Source organism: Microchirus variegatus (assembly GCF_963457635.1).
Source record: "Microchirus variegatus genome assembly, chromosome: 4".
Classification (NCBI taxonomy): Eukaryota; Metazoa; Chordata; class Actinopteri; order Pleuronectiformes; family Soleidae; genus Microchirus; species Microchirus variegatus.
This window is the reverse complement of record NC_139805.1, coordinates 18,703,638-18,731,270: the sequence shown is the minus strand read 5'-3', so window position 1 is coordinate 18,731,270 and position 27,633 is coordinate 18,703,638. Positions and strand designations below refer to the sequence as shown.

The window sequence follows — 27,633 nt, the reverse complement described above, 5'->3', positions numbered from 1 at the left end:
GGGTGGAAACGGGCTCCCATAGTGTGGTGTAGGTGTGTGTGTTCTGCTGAACGTTTACTGAAACTTCTGGGCCTTGTATGCATTTATAAAGCTCAACATGTATTTGTATTCTCATCTAATTGATTATGTGCATGACTTTGTTTGTTTGTTTGTCTGTCAAAGGACAGATTTGGATGACATTTTCTGGTGGGCATGTCGGTTGTGGCTCAAGGGACAACTTCTTTTTTTCTCCTATTTGGCTTTGTGTATTTCACAGAACAGCATTACTACTGTAGATCAGCGCAGTTTAAATGTTTCAGGGTGGTCTTACTTTTCACAAAAATAAAAATAAATCAATAAATAAACAAATAAATGAATCACGCTTTTTGGGGCTAAATGAGAAGCTCATGTGTGTTTCCTCAGGTAAGTACAGCTGCCTCATTATCCCCCTCAGTGATCCCGCCCCTTCTTCTCCCTCCTCATCCCTCTCTCCCTCCCTCTCTCCACCTCTCTGTCTCTCCCACATCCATTCAGCCTCTCAGCATCCACGGGGTCTGTTCCTGGAAGCGCGTCGGAGAGAGAGAGAGAGAGAGAGAGCGAGAGAGCAGCAGCAGGAGGAGGGGTGGCGATAGGAGAGAGGAGCAGACATGGCTTCTAAAGAGATCACTGCCTGTGGTTTCGTCAGTGTGAATAAGGATATCACAGGTGGGTAAAGACCTTTCGCTCCCTGTTTTGTTGCGGGTTGTAAGCGTGCGCGCGGGCGGGCGGGTGTGTGTATGTGTGTGTGTGTGTGTGTGTGTGTCCAGAGATGCGCGTCTGGTGGAGGCTGCGACCGAACAGACGCAATGGATCATTGTCATGAGCTGCACCTTTACATTTTTGTCCTGGGGCGTCTTTCCTTTACACTGTGTCAGTGCGCGTGCGTGTTTAAATGTGCAGAGGAATCATTGACAGTGGAGGAATGAAGTGTGCAGCAGAGTCTACCGGGTTCTACATCCGCTCCTGGTCTGGGATCAGGTGCTGAGAACCCCAGCCCTTAGGCCAGAGAGGGAAAAGGGGCGTTGTGGAAATGATGGAGTGTGTGTGTCTATGTGTGTGTGTGTGTGTGTGTGTGTGTGTGTGTGTGTGTGTGTGTGTGTGTGTGTGTGTGTGTGTGTGTGTGTTCTGGAGCCTCGTGGTGTTTTGCTCCTTTCACGTTTAACACTATGATAAATCAATGAGCATTTCTGTTTTTGTTTTTTTTATCCCCTGCAGCCCATAACTGGTCAGTGCGCTCTGCTGATTACGCACGTGCGTGTGTGATTATGTATGTGTGTGTGTGTGTGTGTGCGCGCGCGTGTTTGTGTGTGTGTGTGTGAAAGTGAGGAGAGAGGGGACACAAACACATATAAAGGCAGATGTTGACTGTCTCCTGCCAACAGAAATGCATGTGCGAGACAAAAGCAGAATGCACAAATATTTTTTTGTTATTCCACATTTTGTCCTCCCCTCAGTCAAACAGCAACAGCTCACACATTTGTCAGAGTCAGATGGCTGAATGAATGTGTCACACACACACACACACACACCACACACACACACACACACAGACACAGAAGGCACACATGCACGCTTGGGGTATAAGCAGTGACTCTGCTGCTGTGTTAATTACTCCTAATGGCTCTATTAGACGTACTGTGAAGATTAATCCAGTGGAATTCCTGCGTCTTCATTCAGTCACCTGCTGGTTCAACTGCACTGCCTCCTCCTGCTCGGCCCGCACTGACTGACAGGATGGGCCAACCATGGCCCCGGTGTCCTGCAAGCAGCACAAGGTCACCTGAGTGAGATGAGTCTAGATTTAATCAGTCAGAGGTTTTTTTTTTGTCAGGCTCTCATTCACACTGCGAAGTTACAATTTGTACATTTTTGCAGAGCTCAGATCTCTTGCTTTAGTAAAGAGATGCTTTTGATTAGTTGTTTAAGTAAGTCACGCACAATTAAGTCAAACTACAGTTTTCGCTTGATAGCTTGTTCGTTAAGTTGGAGTACTGCTCTTGTCCTAGTGTACAAGCGCTAGCAGGAAAAATAGTGCTAGTGAACTTGACCTCTGCATTTAACCTATCCTTTTTTTACACACCACACTCTTAGAAATAAAAGTGCTAAGTAGAACCATATAAGGTTCTTCGGCTTGTCCTCATAGGAGAACCCTTTTTGGCTCCAGGTAAAACCTTTTTATAAAGGTTCCACCAAGAATCCTTTTAAAACCCTTTATTCAGGAAAGGGGTTCTAAAGGGTTCTCTGGATCAAAATGGTTCTTACTTGAACCATGAGTGTTACCAAGAACCCTTGAAAAACCCTTTCTTTGGGAAAGGGTTTTTCAGAAGCAAACAGTTCCAGGTAGAACCTCAGCCCTTGTAGAAGGACCCTTTTGGAACCCTTATTTCTAAGAGTGTAGTAATGAACATACACAGCGTAGGCACAGGAGCAGTGGGCAGCAGGGGTCAGATACCTTGGACACCACACCTTGACCCGTTCCAGGACTTGAACTGGTAACTCTCCGGGTTACAAGCCCAATTCCCTTCCACTAGGCCACGGGTTGCCAGTTTAGCTGGTGTTTAGTTGTCGCGTCAACGTGCCATGAACTTTAAAATATTCAACTCTTTAAACTGGCAGAGCATAAAATTGGTTTCCTCGTCAGTCCAACGAATGTACAGGGCCTGAATTTCGCAATATTTCCATCGTTATTGTCTTATTCTTCTGGGTACAGTGCAGCTTATCCTATTCTTTCTGGGTTTGAGTGCTCGGGCCAGCTTGAGTGCGACTGAACTAAAGATATACACGCAGTAGTAATTTGATTCTCAGTTGCATTATCTAGGCATCTTACTGCGACTTTGAGAAATTGGATTTAGTACCATTTCAGTTTGGACTTAGGCGTAAAGATGTCTTCTAACAGTCTGGCTTCAGATGGACTTGCATGTTTTTTTTTTTCCTAATGTCATGTAAATGTTCTGAATGACATCTAATGGTGAGACGACAGAGTGCAACAAACATACTAGACTTACTAGACAGTAAAAGACGTCGTCTTTCTTTGTTTGTGCAGTAAGATTCCAATGCTCTGGCTGCCCACTCTTCCACTCTCTCTGCCACTTCCTCCTTCGTCTTCATTGGTTTATGTGGATGGAGACTCGTTCTTCATTTGCTCAGTAAATGCACCTCCAACTGGGCAGAGAGAAACATGTCAGCACAAGATGGTGGCCACTGTAGAGCAAACCTAACATATTAAAGGTTTGATGTGTCATCCAGGTCATAGCTCTCCAAACGTCACTGAATCAGTTGTAAGTGGACTCTCTGTAATGTTGCCGATGGACCTTTAACTTTGCCCCACAAAGGCCTTTTGTGACTCTAAAAATATGGATAAGCACCAGGCTTCATAAACAGAAAGCACTACTTTACTTTGTCTGGTGTTACTGTAGCCACTCCAGTGATGAATCCCGGCGTCCTGGCTTTGGTATCGATTTGCTCATAAAGTTGTCAGCCGGGATGCAGTGTAGGCAGAGTAATAGAGACGCTGAATCATGTATTTCCTGCTCGAGAAATATATGTTTCTGTGATCTCCGTGCTGCCGCTGTTCGTCTGGTGCAGCAGGCAGATTATGTGCTTCACAACAAGTCAGAGGTCAGAGCCGTGGCAGGGTGAATCACGCGCCCTGGTGCTCGCGTGTTGTCATTAGAAATACACTAGAGCATGTTCTGAACACAAGTTGCAGGGGCGAAAAGTAATAGCAGAATGACTCTACACTCTTAGAAATAAGGGTTCCAAAAGGGTCCTTCTACAAGGGCTGAGGTTCTACCTGGAACTATTTGAAAAACCCTTTTAGGCTTTTAAAAGGGTTCATAGTAACACTAAGGATTCCAGGTGAAACCTTTATAAAAAGGTTCTACCTTATAAGAACCTTATATGTTTTTATTTCTATTCAAGCAACAAATGTGACATAATCCTCAGATGTGATCTCTGTGCAAAGGTCCTGGTGGTTTTCTGCCCAGTTGATTCATTAAAGCGACAGCAGTATTGCAAAGTTCCCACATTTCTCACCTAAATTTCTTCAGAATGTGAGAACTTAACATTCATTTTTCGCTCACATATTGTGCTGCACAGGTTTGTTCAGTGCCGACTGAAACCCAGCAGCGCGGTGAATGTCAACTTTGACTCTCCTTCACATGCTGTTGAGCTGAGGCTTTGTCGCTTTGATATTAAAGTTTGGATACTTGAAAGTAAATAATGAAAAATTGAAAAGAAGTGCAGAGGCACTGGAACTTAGACCTGTTTTTAACTGGAGAACATATTAATATGTGGGATCCTTGTCTTGATATCTCACCATGGGAACCTAGCGATTTCCTGTGTGTGTATTTAGGTTTCATTTTCAACATGATTAATGCGTGGTTGTGTACTTTATTAATGCCAAACACACAGGATTTGAATGACATCAAACATGTCCAAAAGTTTTAGCGTATTGGAGTGAATAAGGAATACTGTTCGTATTCTTTAACCTTTTAAGGTACGCACCAAGAAAAAAAGCAAAGGAAAAATTATTTCTTTGCATTTTTTATTATTTTATTTTATTTACTTATGATAACAATAACGGTAATCAATATATATATATATATTTTTTTTTTTTTTTTTATTAGACCCTACAGTATTTCAGATACAGGCCTCTACCAAACGGTTGAGACGTCTGTTCATAATAAACCTGGTTTGCATAATTCATAAAGTACAACATTCAGAACAAGTCACATTAATTTAGTGTTAGTGAGTTCAGCTTGATGTGTTTTTCAATGAGATATAGTGACTTAAAGTGTGGTCGTCCAAATGGTTGAGTAGCACCTTAAAGGGTTAACTGCATACTTTATACTTTAATTTAAACACCATGTCATCAACTCACAAATTCGATGTCGATCCAATTGTTACTGTTTTATGGCAGTGTTGTGTGGGTGTACTTTTTCTTATCCTTGTATCTGAGTCGACTTGCTTTACATTTATATTACCACCGTATAATATAATAATTCAACAAGGTGAAAAATAAAAAATATAAAGGCAGACGCTGTAATATCTTTGACGAATCGCTCATCTCTACATGAATACACGCGTGAGAGCAGTGGCTGCTGGGCAAGTGGAAACCACGTTTGGAAACTTAAGACAATGTGTGTGTTTGTGTGAATTATTATTAATGTTACACTGTACGTCTCTGTCATGTTCTCCTCCTCCTCGCAGAAAGCATCAAGAAGATCGTTGACAAAGCGTCCATCAAGTTCGTCTGTGGCATAAAGCTCGACAACAAAAATGGCAAAACAGAGGACAGGATACTGGTGAGTGTCACTGAGGTCTAATGGCTCCCTGCTTTACAATAACAGCGTGTTGCTGATGTAGGTGAAACACATCTTTCCTGCTTCCTTCGTGCTTCCTAAGCAGGAATCATGGATGCATGCATCATGTATGTGCAGTGGCGTTGGCGTTCACCTCGGCTGCAATGTTAATGCGTCTTGTTGATATATCCGTGACAGCCGAGGCAGAAGCTCTCCATGATTTAACAGCGAGTGCAAACGTCTCACATTCTGTGGTCACTTACTGACTGCGTTACGACTGCTGCTGCTGCTGCTGCTGCTGCTGCCCCGTGTCCGTGTGAGTGCTGTCGTGGCTTGGCAGGATGATTATTGGATAGACGGTATCCACGAGAGAGCGGCTGCAGAGTCCTGCGAGTCCCACCGTGGAGGCAGCAGGGAGCGAAACAGCTCGCAGCCTTTGATTCGGGGGGTGCTTTCATCAGAGAATGTGGGACGGAGATAAAGTCTCCATCTGAGCGAGTGAAGCTCGGCCAGCTATCTGGGTAAAATCTGGGCTAATGAGCTTTTACACCGTGGACCAGAACTGACACTGGATCCTGGGCGGATGCCAGTGTTTGCAGAACACAGTGGACTTGTGTAAGGCTGCAGTCATAATGAATTCCTTTCTTTTTTTTTTATTGATTAACCTATTGATTATTTAAAGTTGCTTGGTCCATGAAATGTCAGGAGTATTGACTGAGCCTGAAAAGTCTTGTTTTGTCCTAAAATGCACAATGTTTTTACTGTCAGAGGTTCAAACCAGAAGAGATTTCATATTTCTTTATATTAGTTTTTGTTTTTTCAAAGCAGTTAAAGGATTAAAATCAATCATTTGTGATTACTGTAGTCCAACAGTCATTGATTTATTTGGCTTTGTTGCAGCTCTTTAGACTTCACCTCGTATGTCTGGCATTGACACATAACAGTGTAGAGCGGGCTGTATTGATTGAAGTAAACCATGTAGCTATTAAGGGTATAAGAAAATATACTCTTAGTTATAAAGTATTGATTAATTAAAGCTCTGTATCAAATGGAAATAGTGTTGAAAGTGGATTTCTGACAGCAGTTTTGTTTGTATTTAAGCCTCTAACCACTAGTTAGCAGAAGGCTCTCACCCTCCTTTCACATTTACAAGACAAAGGAAACTCTATATTGTTTGTGCATAAAATATTGCTGTCTTGTTTATATATATATATATATATTAAAAAAATATATATTTTTAAATAGATGAATTGAAGTGGAAAATAACAGTCAAATAACATTATAAACACCCCTTTATCAGGCTGTATCAGATGGTCAGATGCTGTTCTCCCAAGTACAGCCCTAGCTGTAAACGATGGTGTCACAGAAAGTCCAGTCCATCTGCAGTGAAGTTGGCCGAGTTTTTACACACTTTGAAAGACAAGTGACTCGATGAATGCTGTAATAATGATGGACGTGGGCAGTTAAACAGAGTTTCTGCATGGGTGCAGGACTTTGTTATTCAGACACTAATAAGCTTGTGTGCCACAGACATCAAATCCAATGATCTCTGAGTCTGTGTCTCATTTGCTGCTTCCTTTTAAAAGGGGAACCAGAGATGTGGAGTTCTTGCTCTCGCTGGGTGAGACATAGAAGACGACAGTTTGATCATTGGGTTAGCACATACGTTTTTTTAGGGCCGATGTGTATATTATCTGCTCGGATTATTCTTTTTCATCATCTTGGTCATCGTCTCTTACTCTTTCTTTCTCTTACTCTTTGATCACACTTTGTTGAGGGCCTTGCATGAAACATCAGTTCCCGGGAAAATTGCAATCTGACCAGGTTTTAGGGCAATCTGATGAATTTTGCAAGACAACACATTTTCATATTTTGTGTTCCCATGAGCCATGAAGCAGGCTTTCACCCAGATCGATGCCACCCTCACCGTTCTTTGATCTTTGAGGGCCAAAAGTATGTTTGTAGGAACATCATGCAGCACGCTTCCAACTCGTCTCTATTTTCATCTTATTGTTATAGTGATGACAAACCTGCAAAACCAGTCATTGTGCCACCTACTGGCAACAGGAATTAACAAATGACATAAATAAAACAAACACCCTGACATGCACGAGGACCCATTCAGCGTTCCTTGCACTCCTAGTTTTTCTTCTTTTTTTCATGTAGCAGAAAGGTCAGGCTTGGAAATGAGACATTTTGATGAGTAGAAGCTTGTTTGTCAAGTGTGATCTGTGATTTTCACTCTGTCCCTGAAGGGACTTTTCACATTCTCAATTTCTCACAAAGGTTTCACCCAAATTGTCAAACAAGACAGGATTAGAGTGTGTGTGTGTGTGTGTCCTGTTCCGGCTTTCCTGTCTAATTACACACCTCGATAATAACAATAATAATGTGTGAACGTGTGTGTGTGTGTGTGTTGTCAGTCTCTTTAATGTGTTACTTCAACAAAGTCTCTCTCTTCCTTTGCATCACCATGATTTACTCTTGTTTACTGTGACTTGTTTACTTCCTTATCCACCACCTGTAGCCTTGACTCGTCACTGTAATGTGGTGCAAACCTGTAATCAATTATTATTTTTTATTTTTTTTTATTTTAAATGTCCTCTCTCTTTCTCTCTGTCTCCATCTCGCATGCACTTTGAGTGAATCCATCTCAGACACGTCGCTCGCTGCGTGGGTATAGGTGGCCGCCATCGCGTGGTTCTGACCGACCCGTGTCAAGCTCGTTTCTACCATAAAAACAACAATAGCGGAGAGAGAGAGCTGTAATTTAATTACCGACTTTCTTTGGGGAGAAACACAGGGGGTGACAGGGTCCACAGGGAGTGTTTCAGCTGTGCAATCAGACAAAATGGAGTAAATGATTGGGAGCGACGGTGCAGAAGAGGAGGTTAAAAAAAAAAAGGGCAGAGAGCAGTTTGCTGGAGCCAGGAGAGCAAAATGTCAGAGACCACTTTTCTTTGTTTGCTTTGATGGAGAAAGTGACTGATTGCTTTGTTGGGGGAATGTTTGCTGAGACAATATGTTGCCGCTCAAGTAGAGGAATCAGGGATTGTATCAGAGTCACCCGAGAGCTGCGTGACACAAATGTTTTCATGCCAAAGATAAGCAGGTACTGTATAAAAGTGACTGTATAAACCCGCGAGTGCCTGCATTAAGTCCCATCAAGATAGATAGATAGATAGATAGATAGATAGATAGATAGATAGATAGATAGATAGATAGATAGATAGATAGATAGATAGATAGATAGATAGATAGATAGATAGATAGATAGATAGATAGATAGATAGATAGATAGATAGATAGATAGATAGATAGATAGATAGATAGATAGATAGATAGATAGATAGATTAAGCGTGTAGATGAGAGTGAGTGAGTAATTGTGTGATAGGCTGCTGACCTGTACAGAGTATATAGTCCAGACCTGTATTTCTGGAACAGATGTTATGATGAAACGATGCATCTGAGAGTTGCATCTTCATAAACCCGGGCTGTTAAGGTCCTTCAGGTCTCGTTGACTGCCGAGCTACACGATACCTGAAATTGAATATACGAGCCATTTCCACGAGAAGAGGTAATGCAGCGATAATGAGATCACATCTCATATTCGTGAGCGTACGATTGAAACATTATCATGCTGTTCTCCGTGTGCCATTGTGTCACAGTGTTCATGTTAAATGACACAGAGGGCTTTCAGCTGGATCAATACACTAATATAGGAGCAACTTCTTTTTGGAAACCCCCTGAGATTATTTCCTCCCTGCAGGGAACGTTCACTCAGTTTGCTTTATTTCCTTTTTTTTCTAGGTCCTCACAACGTGGCGTCTTTATTTCCTGGCAGCGAAGATTCCCGCTAAGGTACTTCAGTTCTTACCCTCCTCTCTAATTAATGCACATTATGAGAAATCTCTTTCAACATGCTGACGTCCTCACGTTGCTGACTGTATTTGTAACAACAGACAGAATCCACATTCAACTTCTTGGAGATCCGGGCTTTGAATTCCCAGCCTGAACACCAGGTGGATTTTCACTTCATTAATATTGAGCTCAGTCTAAACTCTGCCTCGCTGTCTGTGCATTTACACATAATTTGTGGTTACATCACGTCAAACAGTTTGAATGAAGGATGAGTATGAATACAATTTTCTACGCTTGAAAAAACAATCATTTTCCAGACTGATATTCTGTGCAGGTTGTCATCGACACTGACAAGATCAGCTACACCCTGAGGTTCGAGTCACGCAAGCATGTCAATCATGTGGTCAGCCATATTAATTTTGCACTCTCTCGGATATTCAACAACTCCATTTTTGCGTAAGTGTCTTCCTCTCACGCGGGGAAATCGGAATAGTTTCTCAATGTATGCAATTGTTAGAAAGGGAAATGATTGCTTACCGTGTGTCTGTGTCCTTTATCTCTGCAGCCCTTCCATCTGTCACTCTGACAGTGACCTTTCTGAAGGTAGCAGGAAGTACTCGCCCAGCTCAGAGACTTCAGTGGAAACCCAGAGAGCATGTGGTAAAAAGACAGAGATTAGCATCAATCATAAGGAATTTGCACACATGCATAAACTCACCGGCCACTTTATGAGATACACATAACACTGTCGTCTGCTGCTGAAGCTCATCTGCTTCAAGGTTCAAATTACTTGAAATGAGTTGTTATTATTCAATCAATGAGATATTTTTGCCCAGAGAACTGGAGAGAATATCAATATTTCCTCATTTTTGGACGATAGTTGTGCTTGAAGCTGATTGGTTGATAAGGTATACCTAATAAAGTGGCAGGTGAGTGCACAAACAAAAACACATCCATACAACTTGGCAGATTCAGAAGGAAGTTGGCACATTACTCAAATGTTCTTTTTGCTCTGTTGTATAAATACAAAGACGGAGAGTTTCTCTTTTCTCTGCTCTTATAGCTGAATGTAGCAGCTGTTCACATCATCTTCTATTATTTGTGCCTCTTTCAGGAGGCTTTTCTGAGACCTACGCTGCTCTGTGCGACTATAATGGCATCAGCTGCAAGGAGGAAGTGCAGTGGGTAAGTGTGCCTTTGTCAGCTTCAGTGCTTATGTACAGCAAAAGTGGGTGGTGGAGGTTCGATATAGTAGCAAATACACTCATCTGTATGGTTGCCCCTAGGATGTGGATACTATCTATCACTCCCAGGACAACAGAGAGTTTAACCTCCTGGACTTTAGCCACCTAGAGAGCAGGTGAGGGATTAAAAAAAAAAAAAAAAAAAAAAAATCTGTATTGTCTCTAAAATATGTCTTCTCATTGACCTCATTTTCAAAAATCATTTTCCAGGGATTTAGCAGTGATTGTTGCATCGATGGCGTACAACACCTGGTTTACTAAACTGTACTGCAAAGACCTGCGCATAGTACGTATAATGTACTTTTCTTTTTGTGAGGTTTTATGCAGAAACCGTTTCAACGTTCAGTTTCAAAGGTTCCTTTATCCTTCAGGGGTCAGAGGTCACAGAGCAGGTCCTGCATACGGTCAGCAAATCCTCAAGCCTGGAGGAGATCACGCTCGAGAATGCCGGACTGAAATCGTAAGTTTGGATTCTTCTCATCAGCTCTTTTCACTTTATTATACTTTTCTATCCTTCATAAGCTCTGTTTAGTATGTTTAGAAATCTGCTCTGGTCCTTAAATTGAACTTTCTGTTATCTAAAAAAAAAATAACCTTGAAGACAACAGCACATAATAAATCAAGGAAATAATGTGCTTCTCTATTATGTAACCGATGTCACAGAGACTTCCCACAGAAGATGTCAGCCGCTCTGTCAGAGAACCCAGCCTCTGTCATCCACTCGCTCAACTTGGCGCACAACTCGCTCGACAACCAAGGTACAACAAGGCATTCTTTATTATTGTCTGGGTGAACTGTAGCTGTAGAGAACCTGTGGTTCAGGAAGCCCTACATGTCAGAAGGTGTTGAAGAAAGGTGTCAGAAAGCTCAGCTTTAAAGGGTTCTTTTAGCTTTCACATAGTCCTAACAGACACATGAACAGATAAACCAACAAACAGCACTAAAAACATAACCTCCTTATGAGGAGAAAAAGAAAAAATCAATATCAACTCTGAAGCCCCAGAGATCACTAAGATAATGAGTTACTGTAGAAGCAAAGGTTACAGCAGAACACAACGTTATAATAATAAGTGGCCAGGTCTTACGTTATATAAATAAATGTCTCACATCCAAGACAGAAATGTGTCTGTACCTTTATTTCTTACCCCTCTTGTGCACACATTCTGCAGGCGTGTCCAACCTAATACAGCAGATGTGTCGCCTCAGTAAAGGACTTCGTCTGCTCAACCTGTCCAAGACCTCGCTCACCTCCAAAGGTTTGTTCCTCTCCCTCGTTATTTTCTTCTGCAGCTCAGTTTGCAGGAAATGAGTAGGATTCAACTAGTGATTCAACATGTTCAATGATATATTAATTCACTTGATTATGAAAAGATGATCAGTTACTGTGATTATTCATAGTATATATATATATTTTTTTTTTAAAGACTGCATTTATGAAAACTAATATTTCTACTCCACTGGCTCTCTAATTTGATGTGCATCTGTAATCACAAGGTTGGCAGCGGCAACAAGCATTCTGATAGATTTTGAGTTGAAGAGATTCCTTGAATGCATCTTGTAGCTGCTCCTCTGAGCTCAACACACTGTGTAGATGCTGCAGAAGTGCTGACATTGTCTCACCTGCTCCCATGACCCTTGTGCTACTTTCACTAGTATTCAAATATTCCACAAATAATTCCACAGACTGAGCCGCTTTCCTTGCTCAGCTCGGAGAACATCGTAGTTTAGAGAATGTGAAAAACCCACAAAGCTCCAGATAATTCTCCGCTTTGTGTCATTTATGGGAAGAATCTGTGATTCCTTACTCATGACTCACAATCAGTCTTGCTCTGCCTGGCAGGCTGCACACCTCCCTGTTACTGTCTCATCTTACCGTGTACTCAGTGGAGAATTTAAAATATTACATCGATGTAGGCAGATACTCGGCGCTGAGTGCCGTCACATCTGTGCGATACGTGCTGCTGCTGCTGCTGCTGCAGTTGTGTTATGAATAATGGAAGGATGGAAAATGTTCTGAAAGTGTTCTGTGTCTTTTGATATCATACAACTTACTCTTCTATCCTGTTCCCCTCCTCCTTTTTTTTCCCCTTTGATATCTGTTTCTCTCTCTGTTTCAGGTCTGGTGTCTCTCTCTCAGGCTTTGCGCTCCAGCGATGAATACTCCAACTCTCTCCTGCACCTGGACTTGAGCAAGAACCCTGGTGTCCTCTCAGGGGAGGATGCCTCGGTCAGAAATCACGAGCCATCTGAACAACAAACAAAAAAACGCACACGCATTCAGTTTTTCCCCAAATTTATCCAGCTCTTTGTCTTTTTCTCTTTGTTTCTGTTTGTAGAACTTATTTCTCTTCTTGTCTCAGCCAAACTGCTTGGTCCACTTGGATCTGTCAGGCACAGATTGCTCTGTAGACTCAGTGAGTACTTTTTTTTCTCGATGGCACGACGGCATTGATCAAATGTTTATGTGCAGTGTTGAAGAAGCGATGCATGTCTCTCTGTGCTCAGCTCAGCTCAGATTAACTGTCTCCACCCTGTGTCTAACGCAGCTTTTTGGGGCTCTTCTGAGGGGGTGTTGCGCTGATCTCTCCTTTCTGAATCTTTCCAAAAATTCCTTCTCCCACAGGTTAGTCACGTCTTTTAGATGCATGAAACAATAAAGGCTTGTGGCAAGTGAAGATATTCAATATCGTACTCATTTCACCTTTAAAACCTCTTCCATTCTCCCTCCTTTTTTCTACCCTTTCTTTTAATTTGCCATTATCTTCATCTCTCACTGAAGAGGAAATCAGAAAAGAGCTTTTATGGGAGTCACTGGAACACTGTGCTTCCTCTCTATGGGTGTGTCTATTGCCATTTAAAAACCAAAACTCTCGGTGCTGCCTGCATAGATAAGACTCATGAATATTTAAGTGGAACTATCTATCATTTAACCGCGCTTGCTCCACCACCCCCCACCCTTAAACCGAAGCCATATTCACTCTATTTCTCATTCTGTGTCTCTGCAAGTCAACAACGTGACTTCATCTCTGTGTGGTCAGACATTTTATATCTCATATTCTGTGTCTCCTCTCTTTCATCTCTTGTTGTTTTTTTCTGTTCTTTTTTTAATCCAATAGGAAAGTGAAGGACACGCTGCCGCTGTTCCGTCAGTTCTTCAGCTCGGCCTTCAGCCTCACTCATGTCAACATGGCCTCTATGAAGCTGCCCCCTGATGTTCTGAGGTGATTACAAACGCTGGGTCTTATTATCTATGCAAATCTGCCCCCTTTTATCTAAATCCCACGACACTGAATGTGTACTTTTAAGTATATAGACATTCTCAGCTGAGTCACCAAGGAAATTACTGCTTCTCCTACCTAGTGTTCTTTTTCTTCTTTTCTGTGACGCTCACTTTCCTTCTTCGTCTCTTCTCCACAGGGCTCTCCTCACAGGGTTAACCTCCAATCCTCATATCAACGACCTTCACCTGGACATCAGTGGCTGTGAGGTAAGAGTTCATCTCTTTATCTGTGCTGGTAATTAAAGGGGTAGTTACAGTTAAAAGGCAGAAACTTCATTTCAGTTTAAAGGACCCTATATTTAAAAGGTTAGCGTGACTTAACTCAGTTCTGAGGGGAGTTAGTGATGTATTTTTGAGTTTTAAGCTATTAATATGCAGTACTCGTAACCCAAAATGAATGTATTAGAGGTTGAACCGAATCATTAGTCATTAAATGGAAACATTCCCGGAATATATCTGAGCTTGAGGGCATCTGCTTCTGAGCAGTGACGAGGAAAAGTCCACACAGTGGTGGCCAAGGTGGTTTGAGACCTAATGAGACTCGTGAAGGATGAAGGATGAAGGATGAAGGATGAAGAATTACAGATCAGATGAGGCTGCAAAGACTTTCGTTTAACGATGAAGAGGTGGAGGGTGTGCATGACAGCAGGGAAAGAGAAGAGACAACGTCTTTAAAAGAAGATGATTGGATGAGTTACAGTGCTATTAGGACAGACAAGAGCAGCTAATGAACAGCTGATTGCAGCATTGACTAAGACCTGACAGAGCTATGATCAAAGTAGACGACAGAGTTGTCTTTCTTACTAAATTGTAGAAGAAAAGAGTAGAAAGGAGAGATAAGTGTTTTCTTTTCAATTCTGATATCTATGAATTTGATAGTTTTTACTACGATGTGGGTTGATTCAAGTTCAGATCTGCCTCTGTTTTTTTTTGGGATGCATAATATATCTTTGCAAAAATGCTTTGGTAATAACAAGAAAAAGTGTTTTACTACTGCTGAGCAGAGCTGCTACAGAGCACAAGCAAACGCGAAGCTGCTCAACAAACCGTCAGACTGCTTATATTTAAAAAAGAAAAGCGTCTATAAATTCACTGCAGAAAAAATGGAACAATTCCCTAAAGACCGAACCTAAATTGACTCTGATTTATGTCTGTGTACATGTTGGTTTTCCTCTCTCTCTCTCTCTCTCTCTCTCTCTCCAGCTGAGAGCTGCAGGAGCTGCTGTAATCCAGGAACTCTTCCCAAGAGTCTCCTCTATTGGCACTCTGGATATCTCAGACAACGGTACAGAAGCCAGTGGCGTGCAACAGCACATCTTTCTGTGACTGTGACCTCGAGCTGAGTGGGCTGTTAATACATCAGGTCGTGTGTGTGTCTGTGTCTGTGTGTGTGTGTCTGTGTGTGTGTTAACAGGTTTTGATGCAGACTTGATCATAGTGCTGCCTGCTCTCTCCAGACACCTCTCCCTCAAACACCTTTATCTCGGCAAGAACTTCAACATCAAACACAGGTGCTGTTGGTGCTTTATGTAACTTCACTTTGCCTCACTTTTCTTTTTCTTTTTCTTTTTTACACGAGTGAACTGGAACATGATGAGCACGTGTACACCACATCTGCAAGCTTGAATATACTGTGCATATTTGTGAACTTACCCCCTCTGGAGGACAGCTCACTAAAAGCATGAGGAAATCAGTCATATTGGCTCTTTCCAGGCTAATCTCTGTGTTTGTGGCCGTGGTTTGTCACTGCAGGGCTCTGGATGAGGTCCTGCAGAAGCTGGTTCAACTCATACAGGAGGAAGAATGTGTGAGTCTACACTCAGATGCAAAAACAAAACTTGCAGGTTCACAATGGAAATATACATACATATATATATATATATATATATATATATATATATATATTCCCAGTAAGGGGTACAGAAATAATGTTAAATAAAAGCAAAACTGAAACGCTCACACTTTTATTCTGGTTTCCTTGATGCATTATTTATGCACCACTTGTTTCGCCGTTACCCTTGAGGGCATACTGTCTCTGTCTACACACACATATTGTAAATAATTCAGACGTACAGCATGTAAAGTCTTTTTGGTGTGCAGTCATATTACACTCCAGTAGAAATCACCATGGCATTTTATCCCCTTGGCTTTCACCACTTATCTTTTTTTGTTTATTCCTAAATACCCCCCCCCAACTTGATTAAAAATGACAAAAGGCAGATTCTAGAACATTCCAAAAAACTGTGTTATGTATGTGTTATACATCATAGTAAAGATATTAAAAGATGTATTGAATTGCAAATGAATTTCACCTATAATATATATATATATGCACCATTCCATGGTTTCCATTCATCCTCTCCAGGCCCTGCAGACTCTGTCCCTGACCGACTCGCGCCTGCGCTCCAGGGGCACTATTCTGGTCAACGCCCTGGGCAGCAACACCTGCCTGAGAAAAGTGGACCTGAGCGGAAACAACATGGACGACATTGGCGCCAAGATGCTGAGCAAAGCCCTGCAGATCAACACGACGCTCAGGTGAAGGGAGAGATTTACTGTGTTTCTTCTGACTTCAGCTCTATATACGTGGGCTTGTTCTGTATGCAACTTATGGCTTATTCCCTGCAGGAGTGTGAGTTGGGATCGCAACAACACCTCTGCAGCGGGGTTTCTCGATGTGGCCCGAGCACTTGAACAGTAAGAGCATGAGTTTTATTTATTTAAAATGTCTTTGATGGAATAATAAGCCTTAATTAAGAGAATACCTCATAAGAAAGGATGTTCGATTTACCCTCAGCTTTAGAACATTATCCTCATTGAAATGTGCAACGTAAGCTGTGGACGTTTTTGCTTTCCACTTTGCTATCTGAAATAGCCCAGACTCACCTTTAGGCTAAGGATGACATGGTTACAGAGATCAAAGTATTACTCACACAGGTTGCATGGCATAGGAGAGATATTTTGGGACCAGTTCTGTCCAGTGGGGGTAATTAACTCTTATTTCTGTAACCCACTTTAGTCTTTTTCTGTCTACCTCTATTAATGGACCATTCCTCTGTTTTTTCTTCTTCTTCTTCCTCTCTTCCCCCTCTCAGTAATTTCACATTGCAATACATGCCTCTTCCTCTAAGTGACATCAGCCAGGCACACCGCAGCGCCCCTGAGAGGACAGAGAAGGCACTCGCTAAGGTCAGCATCAGCAGTTACACATTTGAATTCTGTTGTTCTCTGCTGCTGGTGAATAATGAAATAAGTATGGTAGACAAGTTTATATTTTCGTTGCAAGGAAAAGGTCAATCTTCACAGGAGTGATCCTAGCTGGAAAAGACCCAGAGCATTGTGAGCCCCCCACATTTATACCTGAGCGACTCCCCTTTTGCATTCCTCCAATAGACAAAGGAGTCTGGCTTTCCGGGCCGTGTTTTCACACCTCTTTGTCTACTGTAGGTATCGGGGAGCCGACTCCCTGCGGATTTGTAGGAAGGTGTCAGTTCAGGCTAGACATCCTAATTACACAATATACAATACACAATACACAAAAGGACCTGGTATTCTGTGTTGGGCAGATACAGGGTGATAGCTCTGAGACAGAGAAATTGAATTTATCATTACAATTCAAATAGACTAAGCAAAATCTGGAAGATGATACTTATCATGTTTGTTAAATGTTAATTCAGCAGGAACTTTGGAAGATTATTTTAAAGGTTCTGTCAAAAACCAAAACTATAACCAACAGAACAAATCTACAATGTAATCATAGTCAGTGACCGACATTTATCATCAAAATCTTGCCTCTGTAGAACTCAATACAGTTCTACACAAGAAAGTGAAATTTGAATGTATTCACCAAATTAAGAAATGTCAAGGACCCATATTTTATCAGACTTAGTGTAGGTCTATGGGCTAAATCATCTTAACCTTTACTTGTGATGATTTACTCTGAATGTGAACAACCTTTAGTTAATCTGGAGCACAAATTTTAACTTAAACAATACACACATTGTGTGCATTTTACCCACGTTTTAATTTCATAACTGTTATAAGCCAGAAAAACTTATGTAACCGAGGCCAACAGTGGTCAGGATAAAGTAAATGAACAAAATCAATCTGCCTGTTGTCTTGTCTGATGTATATTTTATCTGTGGTGTGCAGATCCAGCGAGCTCTGGTGAGGAACAACCAGACCCAGCGCTTCTCTCAGCGCCAGGCCCTGCGGCTTCACCAAGGCCTGGTCACGAGCACCGCAGAACAGGTTGCAGCCGATCTTTGTGCTCTCACCCTGTTTTGTACTTTTGAGAATGTAATGTGTATGTTTTCGCTCGTAACACTTACCCTGTCTGTCTGTCTGTCTGTCTGTTGCCAAGGTGATGGAGCGCCTCTGTGTGCGCGTGCAGCAGCAGGTGTGCGTGTTACGAGGCGTCGGGGAGATGGAGGAGATTCAAGCTGCTAAACAAGTGCTAAAAGAGGCCAGGAATTCCCGCGCTGTGAGTGAAGAGAAAATGAGATGACAGATTATACAAAATGATTAAAACATAACACAATATGGTCTTGCTGCTGTGAAACAGCTCTACCCTTCGCTGTGTGAGCTGGCTCATGTTCTGTCTGTGGACGGGCCGGTGAGGCAGCGACTGGACTCTCTGGCTGGTGAACTTGCCAAAGCTGCAGATAAGGAGCTTCAGGTAGGTCTAAAAAGCTGACTTCACACTGTGATCCATACGAGGTGAATGAAAGTCACTGATGATCAGCATCTGTTACAGGTGATAGTGGACTCTATGGTGTCTCTCTGTCGAGAGCTCTGTCCTTTATCATCTTCCGCGGCAGAGAGACTCAGTCCTCCGCTCTCATCCGTCTCCGAGCGCGTGTCAATCCCTCGCTCTGCCATTCGGGCGGCCCTGATGGAAAGAGCGGCGCAAGACATTCACCGAGCCTTAGAGTAAGGAACGGATGTAGACAAGGGAAAGTGGAGAGCAGCAATAAGTCTGAATTTGATAGGAAGGGTATTGATTAGTTATCACTTATATCAAACCCTTCTGTCGGTCTCTCCCCCTTTCCTCTAACCCAATCTGCTGCAGAGAAGTAAAGCTGTCAGTGGTTTCCTATCTTACCAACTCCATCGTGGACCAAATCCTGCAGGAGCTCTACGCCACCCATAAAACCCTGGTGAGCACAAAGCACTTACTGTTAAAGTAACTGTATGCGAGAGTGTTTTTCCAAAAGGTTTAACGTGTGCCGTTCGCTTCAGACCCGGCAGGTGTCTCACGTCAAACGGTGGGAGGGGATGTGTGAAGACGGGACAGGCTGGAGGTTTAACAGACACAGAGACTCTCTGGACATCACAGATGAGGAGCTCAGCACCAGCATTGTGAGTGTGGCCAGAGGCGATTCTAGAGTCTGTCGGGGCCCTAAGCAAAAATTCCCAGGGGGCCCTTCCAACCAGTGTTCATCACCATTATGTTACAAATAATCTGATACCAACAAAAAATGTATGAGTTCAAAATAGTTTTGTTTTTTTTAAATGAATGAAATAACATGGAAAAACCTTGTAATTAAAAAGCATGTGGAAATATAAATGTAAAGAACAATAAAATACTGTAAATAACTTTTTTACTATATAACTATATAAACTTAGTAAAACAATACATTACACTGTAAAGAATCCACATTATAAAAATATTTAAATATATAGAACAATTAAATACTGAAAATAACTGAAAAAAACATATATAAACTGAGTAAAAAAGATTACACTTTGCATTACACTGCAAATAATCCTCTTCATTTTCCAACTTGCAGAACGATAACTTCACAGAGGTTAAAGTTAGGTGGGGCCCCTTTAGGGAGGTTTCCTACTGAGATGTCATTGCAAATTGCCCATTGTTGTTTAAGGAGGACTGGGAGGCAGCTGGTCACTGCACATTTCAGTAAAAACAGCCCTCAGGCTCCGAGTGTCGGGGGGCCCCCTATTGGCTCGGGGGCCCCAAGCAGTTGCCTGCCTTGCCTGTTCACAAGCTGCGCCTCTGAGTGTGGCCATTCACACACGTGTGTTGTCTGGGTCTAGAAACTTCATCACTACCATTTACTATAAAGTACAATATTACCATGTCTTTGTGACACTATAACAAAAGGTGTTCAGGCTCACTCAGACCTGAGTACAGTCTTCACGGAAGTGTTATTAATTTGCAAAATTGGTCAAAAAGAATGAAGTTAGTAAATTAAGCTGTGAAATCGAGACTACCATGTCTTTATACTAAAAAAAAAAAAACTGTTTATCTCATTTGATAGGCCACAGAGCCAAATCAGTGGACTGAAAGGAGACAAAGTCTAACTAAATCTATTCTGAATGTTGCCACTGCGACTAGAATGTGCACAAATCTCTGGAGAGACCCAGAAAGAGCAGCTCATGTATTAACAAGAAAGCAGGTGAAACAGCAACCACATTTTCCCTGACACTATCTGAAAAAAACCTGCCGTAAATTCCTGCCACTCTTTTCATCACAAACAGCTCATCATTACCCTCTCACATTACTCTCGCTTTGATGTCTCCTCCAAAGCAGACGAATAATTTAATACATTTTTTATCATTCAGCCAAAATCTGTCAGAGCACTTATTCATTCCCCCTTCCCGAGATCTCAATATTGTACAAAATAAGATTAGATGAGTTTTAATAAATTTCTCTAAATTACTAAATTAGAAAAACGGTAAGTTGTCAGTTTGGATAATATTATATTAAAACTGTTCACTGCTGTGTCACACAACTGTGTTTCATATTGTATTCAAACCATTGTTTTGATCATTTTCCTGTGGAGTTCCTCAAGAATCAATCTTAGGCCCCGTCGTTTTCTTGCTTTTCGTGTCCGCTTAATATTACTTGGACTATAACTGTCCTTTTGGATGTTACGCTGATGATATCCTGTCGTATCTCTCATTAAAACCGGACAATACGTGGAAGTCAAACATTAATAAAGGACTTAAAATGACATAAATGCTTCTATTTTCCTGAAAGAGCACGTCATTTTTGATTCTAAATTCTTAGTAACAAACCTGTAAATGCTGTGTATTTCAAGTATATTGTTAATTTATGTGAATACATTCATATTTGTTGATTAAACAAAAACTAGATAAATAAAATTCTGCTAGGTATTTGGTTATATAGATATACAGATACCCAGTAGAATTTTCTATTACTACGTTTTTCCTGCCACCTCATTCCTGCAGTTTTCCAATTTCCTGACTTGTGTAGTGTCATGGCGTGAAGTGGCGTTCATGTGAATGTTGCCAGTGAGGAACTCATTTGTCTGATTATTCTGATCATTCACCATGTGAATGCACCAATAGTCGGTTTTTGTCTGTTTTAAAAGTCATTCTGTGTTCATTTGTAATGTGTGTTGCATGTTGATGATGTCAGCCTGTGCCTGAAGGTTACTTCACTGGACGATGAATTCAAATGTCAAATTTGCCTAAAGTGAGGCTTGAATCCTTTGTACTTGACATGTTTACTCTTTCTTGCTTGCATGTCTTACTTGTCTTACTTATCCCTCAACATAAACATTTTCCCTCAATACATTTTTTTTTCTCCCAGGACACAATAGCCATTAAGAAGCGCAGCTCAAGAACAAGACGAATACGACCTGTCTCCACAAGGCTGAGTAAGTACTGCTGTATATCCTCTTATCCTCCTCTCTCCTCTTTCATTTCATGTCTCACTCTGACCCCATCCTGTCTCTTTCCAAGGCTCCATTAGGGCATTTTCTGTTATGTCTTTTTCCCCCTTTCCCATCATTCCATCTGAGAACTCTATTAATGGCTGTTTTAATCTCGTCTGAGCCAAGTTGGCGTTGGCGCACCTCATCGCAGTTGCCAGTGTTTTGAAATGTAATGACTTTGAAGTAGAAATCATTCCCTCGTCTTGTCTCCTTGACTGTTGCCTTCTCAGGTCCTGCATGCGTCGCTCCCTCACATCCTCAATAATCCTTTCATTGCTCTTCACTGCTGACAGGTCTGTGTGACGACTCCAGCTCCTCTCCACCCCCCTCCGTGCCATCGTACTCATCCCCGCTATCCCGCTCTGCATCATGGGAGGGCCTGTCAGAGCTGCCTACACAGGGCCTGCCTCTGCATCACGTGACTCGAGTTCGGCCAAGACCTCCGCGGAGGCACAAGGGAGGCCACATCTCAAATGAGACGGTACGTCTGTCTGTGCTGGTAGTGATTCCTTCCTTCCTTCGTTGATGGTAATCTAAGCAAAGTGGATTATGTCATATCACTGAAGTCACATAATCCATTTGTTTTATTGCATGTGGAACATTTTCACATGAGCTGAGTTTAAACGTGTGTATGTGTGTGTGTGTGTGCAGCACTGCAGTGAAAATGGAGGAATAAGCCCTCTTGATGATGGACTCCCTGACTTCTACACTAAAAGAGTGCTCCCTGACAGGTGAGAGTGTCTTTGATACGACCTTCGTTTTTCTACACAACATACCCTCAACTTCATATGTAATCTTCCTATTTTCCAGCCCTTGTTTTCTTTGCACATTGAAAATCATAACTGACTCTTATCAAACCTATAGCTGAAATGGGTTATCCATCACAGTGAGGTTTTCTGTCACCACAGAGCAGCTTGCGAGCCTTTTTAAAAACTTGTTTTTTACAGCGTCAGAGAGACTTTTTTGCTGCTGAACCGCGACTTTTCTCCTCCGAGTTTAATTTTGTCCAGTCGCGTTTGTGAATGAAACGCTTTTTCTAAGCCAAACAATCTGAACTGTCAAAGTGTTATTGACTGCACCAAAAAGCAACAAAGAAAGAACAGTTCACTGTGGGGGTTTTTGTACAAAAAAATAAGGTGAAGGTTGATTTTCACAGAGGGTTGAAATTAAATATCTTTATGCTTTGAGAAATAATTTAGTTATGGTTTTTGGATTTTCATTTATGAGCCCTCTTAGTAGATAACCATAAGACACGCAATAAAAAAACAAGTTACACTACTGAAGTGTAAAAGTGTGAAAATTGTGGCTTTGGTTGAAACATAAGAGTTCCTGAACAACTCTTTGCACATAAGCACCGTTCAGTGATTGTGATCCTTCACTGTAAAAATTTTACAGTGAAGGATCATTTAATGGTCATTAAAACACAAACCAAGTGGAACTGGAGCTTTTTGTGCGATAGTGGTCCAATTATATGTATTTATTTATTTTTTATGGAGGACACATTGGTGGCAACCAGTTTCATTAAATGTGTGCTTAAGGAAACAAATGGTCAGTTAGCAGTGTTTTGAAGTATACATAGTTCAGCTTTAATGGGCTAGGACAAGCACAACCAGCAGTGCAACCCCTTAAAATGTAATATAATAGAAAACAAAGAGACTGGGCCCCCCTCCTCATCCACTCACACACTCACACACTCAAACTTTCCCTCTCTCCATGAGAGGATTGCTGCTCATGAGACAATACTTTAGTATATTTTGGCTTATTTTTTGCTTTTAATAGGATTAGATATAGTCATTGATTTTTTGGAGATGAAGCTTTGCAGCTGACCTGGACGTGAACAAGATGCTTGAGACTGTGTGTGTCTGACATTCACCTCTCTCCTCTCACAGTCAGCTTTCGTCTCTACACAAAGCTCATTCTCTGAGGAGGAAGAAGAGAAGAAACATGCTCGCCATCTTTGGTTTCCGAAAAAACCGCAGCCAAACCCTGTCCAGTCAGGGCCCTCCGGAGTCTGAAGCAGAGATTTATGGAGATGGGTGTCACACAGTTGCTACGGCACCCACAGGGTTTGTGCAGGATGGCGCACGCACGCACTACATTATCCGTTATTGTTAAGAAAGACCTTGCCTTGAACACAAGCACCGCAGTGAACAATACACCACATTAGCGAGGACATATTCCACATACTTATATTCTCCTCTACAACTTTACATTTTCCTCTGGTTTTCTCCTTGTAACAGTCAGCAGCTCTGAACTCAATAAATATCGATTTAAATCTCCCTCTGTCTTTGTTGATTTGATAAAAAGCTGCCAAAGCGTGGGCGCACTGATAGCAGAGTGTGTGTACACAGATGTCAGTGACAGCCGGCGGCGCTGACTCAGTATCCAAAAGTCAGCCAAATGATTAGAAAAGAACACACTGCATGGACAAGCATGCAGGACAGTGAGCACGCCAGAAACGTGATTCATTCCTACACTCTTAGAAATAAGGGTTCCAAAAGGGTCCTTCTACAAGGGCTGAGGTTCTACCTGGAACCATTTGCTTCTTTTTTTTCAAGGGTTCACTAATGGTTCTAGTAAAAACCATTCTGACCCAGAGAACCCTTTAAAACTCCTTTCCTGAATAAAGGGTTTTAAAAGGGTTCTTGGTGGAACCCTGCAAAGTGGTTCTGGAGTGTAATTACGCTGTTTTCAAAGCTTAGTCTGAATTCTGTGGGGTTTTTTTCCACTTTCAGCACTGCCACAGAGAACGTGTACACGCTCCTCCAACCCCCGAGGTCTGCAGCCAGAGCTGGATCTCCTGGTGAAGGACCTGATGGGAAAACTACTCTGCTTCTGAGTCCGCCCCCTGTGTCAGGCATCCCTCACCCAGGAGTGGGAGGAAACAAACACCCTTTTTACTCTCCCAGAGAGGTACACTCAGTGATCACGTCTCTGCTGAAGGTTTTCACTATTTTGCCAATGTTCCACCTCCTCTCTCAGTTCTGAAATGTATTTGTTGTCGTTGTTTTTGACAGAAAGTTGAAGGAGATGCTGTGTTCGATCAGCCGCTGGAGACGGATAAGTACTGGGTGGACGATAAACAGAGGACATCTGAGGTGCTGCAAGCGGACAAGCAGTTGCAGGGTGACAAGTATTGGACAGAGAGCAGATATTCAGACAGACACCTGGACAGACAATGGACTGTGGACAGACACACGCAGCGGCAGATTGACAGAAAGATAGAGAGACAGTGGATGGGCGGGAGGCAATTAGACCGGTCCTGGTCTGAGAACAGGCAAATGGACATACCGTTGGACAACCAGTGGACCGAGAGCAGACCGCAGAGCAGAAAGACGGACAGACAGGCGCAATCGCTTCATTTGAATCAAAGGCCGCTGCCTCCATACCCGTCAGACAGGACGCCTTCCCCAAAACAGGAAACTGATCCTTTAAAAAGCACAGAGGCCTCGGCAGCAGACTGGCAGCAGCAGGACACGTTGGGAGACAGACACATGTGTCCTGACACTGGTGGAAGTTTTACACAAGGATGGAGAAGCAGCCCAGGAGGAGCAGGAGGAGCAGGAGGAGGAGGAGGAGGAGGAGGTCGAGCTGCTCCTTCTGCATCTAAACCTGATCCCCCACCACAAAGCAGCAAACCCAACCTGTCCAAGCTGAGGCAGAGACATCGTCTGGAAAGCTCAGACGCTCTACCTGTTCTGCCAGGTACTTCATCTTCATCTGTGTGCTATCATTTATCTTTCTCTGCAGTCTTTGACTCAACCTTTTTTTTATATATATATACAGGTACAGAGGAGGAAGGAGACACGGAGAGGGTTCCTGGAAAGACTGAAAAGAAAGAAAGAGAAAAAGGAAGAGATTCGGAGATTCATCCTCCTCCGATTCCGGAAAAGGTTGGTGTTTTATTGTCCCACTTTTTGCCGTCCACAGAAAATGTTTTCTAATTGCCATTAACCGTCTTTGTCCTTGTGATGAACAGCCAAAGACGTCTTCATATGTGACTTATCCAAAAGAATCAGCCAATGAGAGGAACCTTCCTCCTCCTCCTGTGCCGCCTCCTGTTTTCAAGCCAGTGCATGGATTACCAGACAGAGCTGCCAGTCAAGGTATACCTGCACTGAACACGCACGTTACATAAACAAACGTCCTTTAACTGATTATGGAATAACATTCCACAGACGTAACATTCTCCTGACTCTTCTTTCACACGTGTTGCTCAGGTGAAGAAGGGATGAGACCTCAGGCACCGGTGAAACCACAAAGAAACAGGAAAGCCATGTCTTGCGATGCAGGTACAGTATAGTTCCTGCCCTGCTCTGAGAATAAGTTGTACTGTATATACTGTATGTTGAATTGTACGTTAAGTGTCTGTATCTAACTGTTGCTTTGTGTTTTTTTTTTTTCTGTCCTCACTGAACTCAGGCACTGACAGGGAAAGCCCTAACAATGTTGAGAAGCCCCCAAATCGCAAACCCCCCATGAAAAAACCTAGACTACCCCAAAACAGAAATAAGTCACTGGACTTGTCTGGTACATGTCTCTCTGTTTTTATTTCTATGTGTGTGTGCGTGTGCGAGTAGTGTGTTAGTCAGACTTAAAGGTCCTGTGTGTAAGAATTAAGCCCGATTTATACTCCTGCGTAAAGTGCTCTACGTAGGTTACGGACACCCCTCTATGTTGCCAGAGAGCCTGTCGCAGAGCCTCTGCGTCGTCTCCGGCTGCACTTTTAAGTGTCCGTCACTCCGTCAAGGGACAACGGAGACGACAAGGGCTGCGATTGGTCCTCAGGACAGGCTGAGCTATCACTGCTCTGTGCCGGCTCACAGTGCACACCGAGCATCCACAGAGGCGGAGCTGATCACCACCGACAACGTCGCTGCCAACCTATAAATACGTCATATCTTAATGCACACAGCAAATGTTTAGACTCTAAATGGCAAATTTCTCGCCTCAAATTATCTTAAAACTGTGTTCCGTGACACAGAAAAGTGAGAAACGGCTACTGTTTCAATGTTATTCAGCTGCAACAACAACAACAACAACAACAGTCTTTCTCTCTCAGACGCCATTGCTCACTGTAGCCAAAAGCACAACAACCTTGGGTATCGACCCCTATTGATCGGGCAGGAAATTGCAGTGCGTATCTAGCACCACGACAGAGAACTATCAAGGCTCGAGGGGTCTCCGTGGTTACGCAGTCGGATAACGCATTACGCAGTCGGAGAAGTATAATGTGGCCTTTAGTGACATCTAATGGTGAGACTACAGAGTGCAACAAATGCAGGAGTAACTCGGTGGTCTATATAGACCAGAAAGGATATAAACACTTTTTTATAACTCCCACCTTTTTTCCCCTAACTCACAGAAAGCATCTGCTTCTGTAGAGTTATACTTATGGTTATGTGGAGGCTACTGTTTGCTTCATAAAAGCCACCATTTTGAGCCTTTTCCTTTTTTTTAAAAACACTTTATCTGTAATTTTCCAATTATCATACAAAACAATCGTATTCTTTGTTTTACAAATTCCATTTTGAGGCTTTTCTGAGAGAAAGTGTATGACATACTATGTATAACACAGAGATTAATTCAAATTATAAATTGTTGGGGATTTCTATACATAAACACAACTATTCTGGCTAAATTTACTTCAGCTTAGTTTCAACAACTTAGTGACTTAGTAGTGAATAATCTGTTTGACTCTTTAAAACACAAAAGAAACAAACTGAGAACTCATGTTATTATAATTCCTACAAAGAAACAAAAATACCACATGTAAAATAACAAAATATAATAATAATATATGTAAAAAATCTAATAGGGTATGTTTCATTTCTGACAATTCATCGTTAAATGTTGCACACTGGACCTTTAATGTGTTAATGTGAAATATCATTTTTAAGAGCTAAACCGTAATAAAACGTAGTGAGTGCTATTGTTACATCATATGAAACTGTGTGTCATAAACAGACAGTTAACATCTGCAGCTCACTAGATCCTAGTGTTAACCAAACTCATCAGTGAACACGTTTATGATTTTTCTCTTTTCAACTCCACAGACAGCATCAACTCAGCACCTGGTCACAGTGACTTACTGTGAGACCCCACTCCCCTCCCCCCCCTCCCTCCCCTCCCTGTAATTCACCTGCTGCTGTCATGACGACCGAGGAGCATTTCATCCAACAAGGAAACAAAGGGAAACGTCTCAGGAGGAAGGGAAGAGAGA

General features: G+C 42.2%; 1 protein-coding gene across 1 annotated transcript; it reads left to right on the top strand.

The window, feature by feature from the left end:
• Positions 1-626: 626 nt before the first annotated feature.
• LOC310925692 (capping protein, Arp2/3 and myosin-I linker protein 3-like) lies at positions 627-27,633 on the top strand (the record flags this gene model as incomplete). The annotated part of the gene is made up of 40 exons (XM_083887698.1): positions 627-684; positions 5,230-5,324; positions 9,133-9,183; positions 9,285-9,344; positions 9,518-9,639; positions 9,749-9,843; positions 10,298-10,368; positions 10,470-10,543; positions 10,638-10,713; positions 10,799-10,887; positions 11,091-11,185; positions 11,597-11,683; positions 12,545-12,654; positions 12,764-12,841; positions 12,974-13,050; positions 13,544-13,648; positions 13,845-13,914; positions 14,911-14,992; positions 15,122-15,218; positions 15,460-15,514; positions 16,073-16,245; positions 16,336-16,404; positions 16,803-16,896; positions 17,860-17,958; positions 18,071-18,190; positions 18,272-18,385; positions 18,464-18,639; positions 18,779-18,866; positions 18,949-19,068; positions 21,287-21,353; positions 21,704-21,891; positions 22,062-22,141; positions 23,300-23,476; positions 24,146-24,323; positions 24,428-25,115; positions 25,197-25,303; positions 25,390-25,516; positions 25,631-25,702; positions 25,833-25,940; positions 27,467-27,633. 40 exons carry the CDS (start codon positions 627-629, stop codon positions 27,505-27,507), a joined length of 4,533 nt encoding a protein of 1,510 aa, XP_083743824.1. The 3' UTR covers positions 27,508-27,633.